Genomic DNA, 11,584 nt, shown 5'->3' with positions numbered 1-11,584 from the left:
TGGGAGCTCGCAGTTCCTTCTCCTGTCTCCAGCTTCTCTGCTTGTAAATCTGTCCTCAGCGCAGCATTCAAAGTTGCCATCCCAAAAGTGACCTTGCCACATGACGCTCAAGAGCCTCCAACGACTCTGGTAACCTCAAGCCCCAATTCCTTAGTCTCAGAGTCCTCCATAGCAGGGCCTCCACCTTTCAGCCTCCTCCCAGTGACCAACCCTAACCCCCAAAACCCTTGTGTCCAGACAGCACCTCAGCTGCCCCTCCCTGCCCTTTCAAACTTGGTTTTGATCTTGATCTGTTCTCTGCCAGAAAACCCACAGCCACTTCCACTTGTCAAACTCGCATGGACTCAGCTCGTCCACCATCTCCTACTATCTCTGTGCAGCCTCCTCGACCCCTGTGCAGAATCCCCCCTTGTGGCTGCTATCTGCTTGGCTTGAGGGTCAGTCGTGTGTCCATTCTCTGCCCCCAGTAGGCTGTGGATTCCTAGGAACAGGAACCTGGTTTTAACAGGGCTCTGGGGATGAGAGAGAGGTGAATGCTCAAAGAATAAAACTGTGTCTGCAGCTCTGCTGGGACTGCAAAAACTCAAGACAGTCTCTGTCAAGAGAGTCTCCTGATAGACCATCCACAAACCTTATCTTGCAGAAAGCAAACACTTCCATAAACTGAGAATGCCCTCCCAGTGTGTCTCCACCTCAACACCCCTAGCTCTGTGCCCTCTATTCTCATCATGGGCACTTAATAATCCTTGGAGGAATACTACTGAGATGTTCCTTAGGCTGAGGCTCAAGGTGATCAAAGAGAGTATGATAAATCATGAAGGAATAGACACAAATGGCCACAAATCCAGTTGTTTTTATAGACAATTCCCTGGCTAAGAGTCTGGCAGTCACTGTGGATTCATCACTTTCCAATCAAACACTGGAGAAATGGCCCTTCCTAACTCTTCGGGTGGCTGGATTTCTTTCTCTCACTAGCTGTGCTGCTTCCAGCCCTCCTGGGAAAGCTGTCTTTGAACTTTGAATCCGAATGAAAGTGAAGTTTTCCTTCCCAGGTTCTTCAATAGTGATAATTTAACCCAGATTATTAATTACAAAGCTGTGGAAAAGAACTAGAATTACAACTAGGGGAAGGTGAGGCAACCCTGAGATTAGCAACTCCTGGATGCCTCCCCTCCCCCCTAGGGCTGGGGGGACCATGAAGGGCTTGTCCAGGGGGAGCTGGAGCCATGAAGGAAGTGCAGCTATGGCTGGAGATACCTCCCAAAGCCAAAAGGAATCCCCTGGCTCCTTCCTTCCTCTAGCCTCCAGGACCACCCAGGGGTAGTCCACATGGACAAGATGCAGAGGGCAGGGGTCAGAACCCCACCAATACAGATCAGAACCTAGAAAGGTGAAGGGAGCTGAGAGCGCTCTGGACTTGGGTGCTTCACTTGGTTACCTCTGGGACTCTTCCTCTGGGGTCGGGTTCTGCCTGGGCAGCACAGATTTTTCTTTTCAAGCCCCAGAACTCCTTTCCTCTTTTTCTCTTTGCCCTTTTGTTCCCATTTCTCCTTCTATCCTCTGTTCTACCATGACCCCCATATGTTTCCTTTTTCTCTCTTACCTCCAGCTGTCATTTTTCCCTTTGTGTTCCCATATACCTCCTCCTGACCTTTCCTCCCGCCCCCCCCCCACACACCCTCCAGTCTCTTCTCACCTTTGCGTATCCTACTCCTTCCTGGTCAGGATGGCAGCTTTCTTCAGCAAGGAGATGAGCAGATTCCTATGGAGGTGATGGAATTTCGAACTATTATTGTTATTATTATTAATTATTATTGGAACTATCATGTTGTTGTCTCTCTAGATACCATCCTAGATATTGCACCTGTGTTACCTCATTTAATCCCCACCTCACACTATTGGCTGGGTACCATCGAGTAGAACTCTGGTGGTTTCGCAGTTGTCTATCTCAGGGAAGGCTTTGCTGGTTCAGCCCCCTTACCCTTCCTCATCTCCAAGTGTCTCCCTCCACCCTTTCTTTTCCTTATCCTACATCTTTTCCTCTTATTAACACAAATTATTTTGCCTAGATCCCAACCCCCAACAGTCTAATACATCTCCATTCTAAATATTCAGGGATTGAGAACAGCTACATGAAGGGGGTGGCATTCCAGCTGGCTTTTGAAGGCTGTATAGAATTTCAATAGACGGAGATGGAAGGACATTCTTGTTGGAACAGTGAATAGTATGGTCCAACTTGACAGAAATGCAAGCAATGGCCAGGAAATAAAACCAGATTTCAGGCATTTGTTCTTTTGATTTCGGTTCTCTAAGACCACTTCTGAGTGGAAATGGTTTGTTTCTGAACACAAACTGACCCTAAGTATATCAGGTATAATTCATATAACTCAGACCTTAACTTTTAAAGCCAGAAAGAAATCTAGACATTGTCTGACCCAACATGTCCATTTTTCAGGGCAGCGAGGCCTAAAAGACAGGTAACTGGAATATCATGGTAATTACACCTGGGCATTAGAGTTTGATTACATGTATTCAAATCCCTGCTTAGACAAATGTTAGGTTATACGATCTTGAACTTCTCTGTGTTTGTTTCCTCATTTATGAGTAGGAAAAATGATAGAATGTATCTCATTGGGCTCTTGTAAGAATCAAATGTTTTTACAAGTGAAACACATAGCACAGTGCCTGGTATACAATCTGTCTTCAATAAATATAGATGAGTATGTTTTCCCATTGTTATTCAGCTAGTAAATATCAGAGCCAGAACAGGTTCCCCCAAATCTTTTAAGCATGATTTCACATGACTACTTAGCTTGTAAATACTAGCACTAGAACTGGTCCCCCCAGTCTTTTAAGCTGTAGTTGAGTGTCCTTTCCATTACTAGAAGTAATGGATGCTTATTGAATAGCATGCATGGGACTGTGGTGTGGAAGTGCTCAGTTATCCTTCCAGATCCCATTGCTCTCGCATTTCCTGCTGTCTGCTCTGTTCCAGCCTCTGCAATACCACTGTGCAATCAGTTCTGCACATGTGAAGTCCAGGAGAGAAGACGGACATGAAAATTAGGAACGGACGTGTTTTTTACAAGTTCTGATATAGTCAAATTCTGCTAATTTAAATTTCAAAGGACCAAGAAAAAAAAAGTCATTGAATTCAAGGGGTTGGAATGATCTGTCATTCTGCAGCCTACCAAGTATCAAACCTACTAGTGTAAATTTTGGTAGTTCCTTAGGGGAACTCACTGGGATCAAGAAAAAGCCTTCTTTTCTTTTCTTTTTTTTCTTTGTTTTTTAGCTGCACCATGACATGTGGAAGTTCCCAGGCCAGGGATTGAACCTACACTGCTCAGCGAACTGAGCTACTTCAGGGATAACACCAGATCCTTCATCCACTGCACCACAAGGGAACTCAAAGAAAAAGCCTTCATTGAATCAAACGTCCAGTCATTCAACAAAATTGTCACAGTAGGACTCTTTGTCCCTCCACCTTTCCTTTCTGAGTCCCCTGGTCCCTCTATTCAAATCTCCCTCAGCTTCATGAACTTAAGGCCAAACACTGTCTGGAGAGTAAGCTCTTTTTTTTCCCATTTTTTCTTTTTAGGGCCTCACCAGCAGCATATAGAAGTTCCCAGGCTAGGGGTCAAATTAGAGCTGCAGCTGCCAGCCTATGCCACAGCCACAGCCACGCCAGATCTCAGCCTCATCTGTGGACTACATCGCAGCTTGCAGCAACACCAGATCCTTAACCCACTGAGCAAGGCCAGGGGTCGAACCCAAATTACCACGGATACTAGTTGTGTTCTTAACCCACTGAGCCACAATGAGAACTCCTGGACTGTAAGCATCTTGAAGCAATGAACCACCATCTACTTACCTTTCCATCAATGGAGCATAGCTCAGGATCTGGGCACAATAGATACCTATGTGTTGTTGAAAAGACTGATGTAAGCAATGCCACACATATCAAAAGTATCTCTTCCACCGCCTCCTCCAAAGCTTTGTCTCCTTAGTTGATTGTCCTCAGCTAGTTGTCAGCCTGCTATACTAATTCACCAGAAAGCATGGCAACAGCTGAATATGAAATAAATGTGCATTTTACAATACCAACTACATTCAAAGGGGTTTATTTTAATGGTGGAAACCCAGGCAGTACTTTAAGAGGGTCAGGAAGATATTTTGGGGGCAGCTGGACTTTCCTAACACCTTCACATCACACTACACAAACTGAAGTTTATCTCTGCTATAAATAAAGTCTACTTGACTTTGATTGTTACATATTTTAGTGTAGATTTCTTAGGTTAATTTGTAGACAACCTCCATGCTACATATGGCTGTATTAATTATCTTGCCTAAGTCATTTCTTGAAAGACACATTTTCTTTAATCTTAAAAGTGTCAATCATTGTTCCATTTTTCTCTTTCACATCAAAGCCAGACTAATGATGCAATATCTTTAATCCCAATATCTTTGTTTTACTTTCTCTATTTCATTTACATCCTTCCTCTAGGAAGCAGAAAGATTTCAAAGAATTAATTCCAGATCAACTTCTTATTTTATAGGAGAGGGAATGGAGGCATAGAGATGTCAGACTGGCAGAATCTCAAATTCTCAAAGCCATCCCTCCAGCTCTGTCCACCTAAAAGCAAACTCCCAGAGTTCCCACTGTGGCACAATGGGATCTGAGGCATCTGTAGAGTGCTGGGACACAGGTTCAAATCCCTGGCCTGGCATAGTGGGTTAAGGATCTGGCCTCAGCTGTGGTGAAGGTTGGAAACTGTGGCTTGGATCAGATCCCTGGCCTGGGAACTCCATATGCCATGAGATTGCCAAAAAAGGAAAAAATGATTAAAATTAAAAAAAATAAATAAATAAGAGTGAACTCCCCATTGCCACCTGCCCTGCTGACTTCCCAAGTTCTGCCCATCACCAACATCCTTAGGGCCCTTTCGGATTAAAATAGGTGGTCTTTGACTCCTTCTCTTCAGGCCTCCTCTTCCACATCAGACTATCTCTAACTTGTCCTTCTAGTCTGAACTGGCTTATGGTTTAGAGCATTTTCTCTTTACAACTGTGTCACTGCAATAGGTTGCTGATGGTTTCATTGTCTCTCTCCAACCTCCTCCTCTTATATAGAGAGAACCTAGAAGAAACATCCTGAATATATAACTCAAATTTTTAATAGTTATAGTTAAATGGTGACACTTCGTCATAGAAAGTCAAATTCAACTTTTGTTTTGACCATCAATAAAACACAATTTTATTATTATCAGTCACTAGTAAGTGTGACCTTGGGCACATTATTTAACCTCTTTGAATTGCCATATCCTCCGTCTGTTAATTGGTGATATTATTAGTATCTGTGCCTAACTCAGAGGGCGGTTTGAGAATTAGGTGAAATAATAAATTTTAAGTGATTCATAATAATAGTTGTAATTGCTAATATTTATTGAGGTCTTACTATGGACTAGCTATTATTCTAAGCTCCTTAAATGAATTCTATCACATTGACCCTTAAACATAGATTCCATTATTATTTCTAGATAAAACTAAGGCCCAAAAGAGTTCAGAAACTTTCCCAAGATCAACAAGGCAAGAAGTGGCTAAACCAGGATTCAAAACTGGGCAGTCAAGCCTGGGCAAACCTGTATGCCACAGACTGCTATATAGAAAGCACTTAAAAAATGATAGTACTGGAGTTCCCGTCGTGGCACAGTGGTTAACGAATCCGACTAGAAGCCATGAGATTGCGGGTTCAATCTCTGGCCTTGTTCAGTGGGTTAAGGATCTGGCATTGCTGTGAGCTGTGGTGTAGGTTGCAGACATGGCTCAGATCCCTCGTTGCTGTGGCTCTGGCATAAGTCGGCAGCTACAGCTCCGATTGGACCCCTAGCCTGGGAACCTCCATATGCTGTGGGAGCGGCCCTAGAAAAGGCAAAAGGACAAAAAAAATAAAAAATAAAAAAATGATAGCACTGGGAGTTCCTATCATGGCTCAGCAGAAACAAATCCGACTAGTATCCATGAGGATGTGGCTTCCATCCCTGACCTCACTCAGTGGGTTAAGGATCTGGCGTTGCAGTGAGCTGTGGTGTAGGTCACAGATGCAGCTTGGACCTGGTGTTGCTGTGGCTGTGGTGTAGGCCGGCAGCTGTAGCTCCAATTAGGCCCCTAGCCTGGGAACTTTCATATGCTGAGGGTACAGCCCTAAAAAGAAAAAATATAGACAGTATTTTATTCTTGTTATTTATTATCAGTATTATCACTTTTAAAAGGAGAAACCTTTTTCTCTGCTTTCCTTCTAGATATCTTTCAGAAATTGAGCCTTAGCCCCACTTTAGGAATTCATGATAATTCATTTTGCTAGGTACCACTTGTTTCTGCTTCCCAAAGAGAGGCTGGAAGGACCTGTAATCACCCTGGCCCTCTCCATCCCCATAATTTTCTTGATAAAAATGAGACTCACACAGGCAATCTCCAACCACAGAATAGTTCCTAGTGACAGGTCAAAGATTTGTTCTCTGATCATGCTTACAGTTTCTTTAGGGCTTTCTCATGGATGGGACCAGAACATTCTCTCTGTCTAGCTTTATTTTTCTGCCTCAGACATGTCTCCCTCGGAAGACAATTTAGGAAAGAGAATCTTCCCAGTGGCTTCCCCACAAATAATTCTTTTGGTATCTATTACAGTATTTAATTTCCTTCCCTTAAGGCACTTTTTGCACCATGCTCATCAAATGGTCTGACTTAAGTCTTCTTCCCTTTGATGATGCTAAAAACAAAACAAAACCCCTCATTACTGGTTTTGATGTTCCTTTCCAGGTGCTCCAGAATTCTTCTTCGGCTCATTCTGTTCCTGCACTTACTCGGCACACCATGCCTTCCCCACTCTCTTGCTCTCCTCACGTATCTGTTGCCCCCTGAACATCTGGTTGTTTATATTTGAACATCTGGTCTTTTTGATTCATAGCTTTTGACCTTGGCCTTCCAATAATGAGATTTTCACTGATCCTAGAATCATACAACGTTAAAGCCAGAAGGACTTTTGTAGATAACAGAGGCCATCTGATTCCTTTTACAGTGAAGAATCAAGACCCAGGGAAGCCAAGAGTCAGATGCAAAGCCACACAGCCTATGACAGGGCAAAGCTAAAACCAGACCCAAGACTTCTGCTTCATTTCTTTCTTGTGAGTTAGATTATGATACCTGGAAATAATAAGATGAGGAATTTACAAGCCTCTTCCCCCAAAATGTTTGTTTTCACATAAGTGGTTTTCCTAAAACACTTCTGGGAGGCTCAGAGGATTAGGCATTCCGAGACAGAAAGAAATGCAGCCATAAGGAGACCCACCCATTATAGAGCTGGGGCCATGTCTCTTAATGATCATTGTCTTTTCTAGTGGTACCTTGTACAGCGCACACAGTAAATTCTCAAAAATGATGATGATGATAATGGTTAATGATGACCAAATCTCCTATTTCTCTGCTTTCGGTTCTTTTCTGCCATCCAGTCCCAGCTATTTCTGAGTTTCAAGGCTTCTGGAAGCCTGGTTTCATTCAGCTTAAAGTTCTTTATGAGGGTGACTAGTGGGTATTCAGTAGCTGCCTTCCATAGTCATGATGATGATGACCTCAAATGGCTAGAGTTCTACCCTCAGACACAGGTATTTTGAAACTGTTCTAAACTTGAGGAAGTATGGGAGTTCCCGTTGTGGCTCAGTGGTTAACGAATCCGACTAGGAACCATGACGCTGCAGGTTCGGTCCCTGGCCATGCTCAGTGGATTAAGGTTCTGGCATTGCTGTGACCTCTGGCTCGGATCCTGTGTCGCTGTGGCTCTGGTGTAGGCTGGTGGCTACGGCTCCGATTAGACCCCCAGCCTGGGAATCTCCATATGCCGTGGGAGCAGCCCTAGAAAAGGCAAAAAGACAAAAAATAAACTTGAGGAAGTATGTTCTTAAAAGAATATCAGACATTGCATAAAAGACGCATTCTATGGTAAGGTAGTGTGGAAAATACTGGCTGAAACAGAATTAAATTGTTTAGGGTTGATTTGTTTTGTTTTTACTGGAATTCACAGGATCTTTAAAATACTATGTGAATCCAAAATTCCTAAAGGAGGGCAGTAAAGTATGCAGACGTTCTCAAACATATTTAACCACCAAATCATGTATTCCTTGAAAATCTTTCTCACGGGAGTGGTATAACATGGAACAAACTTTGAGAAGTGTTGAACATCCTTTGGGTTTCAATTAGAGTATACAGTGCTCCATTTGTTCTAAAACTATCTCTTTCAAATGTTCAGGTACCTGTCCCTAGGGTTTGTTTTCTTAGATATAATGACTTAGCCTGTGCTGCTTCTTTTCATATCATTTCAGGACCTGGACACTGTTATTTTTCAGCCTGGATTTCTCCAGACAGAGAATCGTAGGTTATTTAACTCTGACCTCATGTGTGAGACCATAATCAATTTCCACAGTCATTTCAATTTTCCTGTTCTAATCTACCATTTTCAAGTTGCAGGATCAAAAAGTTCATGGTAACTCTAGTGATAACAACTAGCATTTTTGAGTATGTATGATGGGCCAGTTATTGTGCTAACAGCTCTGCAGGTAACATCCTTCTTAATTGTTGCCACGATTCTATGAGGTAGATATTTCTATTTCCATTTTACACCTGAGGAAAGTGAAGTGAGCTTAAGTAACTTAAGTAACTTTTCCCAAGAAGATTCTAGTTAAGGAGGAAAAGCTGGGATTTGAACCTGTGTTCAATTCTTAAGGGTTATTGCCTGTTGTTTCTGTTCCTTTTTTTTTTTTTGTCTTTTTGCCTTTTTTAGGGCTGCTCCTGCAGCATATGGAGGTTCCCAGGCTATGGGTCCAATCGGAGCTGTAGCTGCCGGTCTACGCCAGAACCACAGCAATGCGGGATCCAAGCTGCGTCTTTGACCTACACCACAGCTCACAGCAATGCCAGATCCTTAACCCACTGAGCAAGCCAGGGATCAAACCTGCAACCTAATGGTTCCTAGTAGGATTCGTTAACCACTGAGCCACAACGGGAACTCCGTTTCTGTTAGTTCTATTTTAATTTTTAACCTTTTTTTTTTTTTTTTTGGTCTTTTTAGGGCTGCGCCCATAGCACATGGAAGTTCCCAGGCTAGGGGTACAATAGGAGCCATAGCTGCCAGCCTACACCATAGCCACAGCAACGCCAGGTCTGAGCCACATCTGTGACCTACAGCACAGCTCACAGCAACACCGGATCCTTAACCCAGTGAGCAAGGCCAGGGGTCGAACCCATGTCCTCATGGATCCTAGTCGGGTTCCTTAACCACTGAGCCGGGAGGGTACTCCCGTGTTCTATTTTTAAATGTATGTGCTGCTTCCTCAACCAGAATCCTTTAAGCACAGAGGCCACACAGTCCAGACCTCAGTACAGTCTTCTGTGCTTGACGGCTCCTGACATGTCCAGACCTCAGTACAGTCTTCTGTGCTTGACGGCTCCTGACATGCTGTGTATGGCCCTTATTCATTTGAATATAAAGCTTATGCAACTTGCCTGAGCCGTCCAGCTAGTAAATGATGGGCCTGAGATCTGGAACCATCTCTCATACTGTGCATATGGCACCTGATGGATTTTCTCACCGGGACCTTGCTGGGTGTCCCAAATGAGCTTCCTCCTTCAAGATCACCCTCACCAGGCTTTTGAGCATCTCAAACAAGGAATTTTGTCCCTCACAACCTCCAACACATTCATGCTGCCCTTTCCCAGACACAGGTCCTGGACATGGTGAACTAAATCTACATATAAGGCTAATACCCTGCTAAACAAGAAAATACTTTTGTTTTTGTTGTGTGCCAATTCTGTTGGTGGTCGTTGAACAATGTTCTCAAACTCAGCACCTCACCTTGGAATGCCTTCCAGACCCTCAAATCTTTCTTTCAAAGTAAAATACAAAAGCAACAACTGCCCTTAGGGGGCACTGGGCAGAAAGGGTGGTGAACCCCCGCTCCACCCCCAAAGGGAGAGGGACGGTTGCCCTCCCCTCTCCCCTTTCCCCCTAGCCGAAAGGTCAAGAGTCCTGTGGTTGCGGTTGGAAGCGCCCCACCTGATAATCACCAAAATCCCTGCAGCCTGCAGGGCGGTGGATGGCTCGACACTGTCTGGCAAGGACTTTAGCGACTGTGCCCCTTCTGTGGCCTTGGCCTCTGTGACAGTCAGGCCTGGCAGCTGCCCCAGCACCTCCCTCGGCTGGAGCCCGTTTTCCTCACGTGCGTTTCCTCCAAACTTCATCATGTCAGTTTCAAATGGCGCTGTGAAGACGCCCCACAAGAAAGCCAGGACATCTCCATACCCTGGCTCTAAAGTGGAGTGAAGCCAGGTCCCCGATGAGAAAGTGAGCTGGCAGGTTGAGTGGCCAGAGTACCAGCCTGTGGCGTACACTTCTGACTCCATCTTGACCGGACCCAAGTGGGCAGACCCCCTGGTGGGTGAAAGGAACTTCTCTCCTAAATTTAATGAAAAAGATGGGCAGGTGGAGAGAAGGAGCCAGAATGGCTGGTATAAGGTTAAAAATGGGAGACCTAGAAATCCTGCAGGTCGGACAGGGCTGGTTGGGCAAGGGCTTCTGGGGCCTTGGGGTCCCAATCATGCTGCAGATCCCATCTTAACCAGGTGGAAAAAGGATGGCAAGGGCAATAAAGTTACCCACCCTGTTTCTGGGAGAAACATCCTGCAATTTGTAGCCATCAAAAGGAAAGACTGTGGGGACTGGGCTATCCCATGGGGAATGGTGGATCCAGGAGAGAAGATTAGCACTACATTGAAAAGAGAATTTGGTGAGGAAGCCATGAACTCCTTACAGAAACCCAGAGCAGAAATACAGGCATTGGAGAAACAACTGCGCAAACTATTCAGCCAGGAACACTTTGCGGTCTATAAAGGCTATGTGGACGATCCCCGGAACATGGATAATGCGTGGATAGAGACAGAGGCTGTGAACTACCACGATGAAACTGGCAAGGTAATGGACCATCTTCCTCCGGAAGCGGGCGATGATGCCAAGGAGGTGAGATGGGTGGACATTAATGATAAGCTCAAGCTTTATGCCAGCCACTCCCAATTTATTCGAAGTGTGGCTGAGAAACGAGGTGCCCACTGGAGGGAAGACGTGTACCCCGACTGCCATGGCTAGTGGCGTGGAGTCTCCTGTAAGCCAGAGGTCTTCACATGTATGCAGGTGAACAGGAAGCAAACAGCCCAGAACTCCCACTGAGCAGGACAGGGAGGGTCACTTCTTTTGGTGAAATTATTTCTAAAACTGCTCACAGTATATATGGAGGCTTTGTTTCAGGAAATAATATTAGATGAATATGGGGAATGGAATCTCAAACTTTTTGGCTTTCCAGTTGGAAGAAGAAGAATATAATCACCTATAAAGTCACATCTTTAACCAAATTGTACAACTAATGCTCTTTAAAGAATAATAAATAAAACAAAGGTAACTTCTTACCAAACCTAGCTTCTACTTTTCATCTAGCTGGCATTTGTCAATTCTTTCTTTCTCCTGATGTATTAGATTCTGGTT

General features: G+C 44.3%; 1 protein-coding gene across 1 annotated transcript; it reads left to right on the top strand.

Moving 5' to 3' along the window:
- Positions 1 to 9,543: 9,543 nt before the first annotated feature.
- Positions 9,544 to 11,334, top strand: LOC125116431 (ADP-ribose pyrophosphatase, mitochondrial-like). The gene has a single exon (XM_047761644.1). The coding sequence runs from the start codon at positions 10,787 to 10,789 to the stop codon at positions 11,189 to 11,191; it is 405 nt and encodes a 134-aa protein (XP_047617600.1). The 5' UTR covers positions 9,544 to 10,786; the 3' UTR covers positions 11,192 to 11,334.
- Positions 11,335 to 11,584: the final 250 nt, after the last annotated feature.

This window comes from Phacochoerus africanus, chromosome 15 (assembly GCF_016906955.1).
Source record: "Phacochoerus africanus isolate WHEZ1 chromosome 15, ROS_Pafr_v1, whole genome shotgun sequence".
In the NCBI taxonomy this organism is placed as follows: domain Eukaryota; kingdom Metazoa; phylum Chordata; class Mammalia; order Artiodactyla; family Suidae; genus Phacochoerus; species Phacochoerus africanus.
Note: the sequence above shows the minus strand (reverse complement) of the source record. Positions and strands in the feature narration are given on the sequence as shown.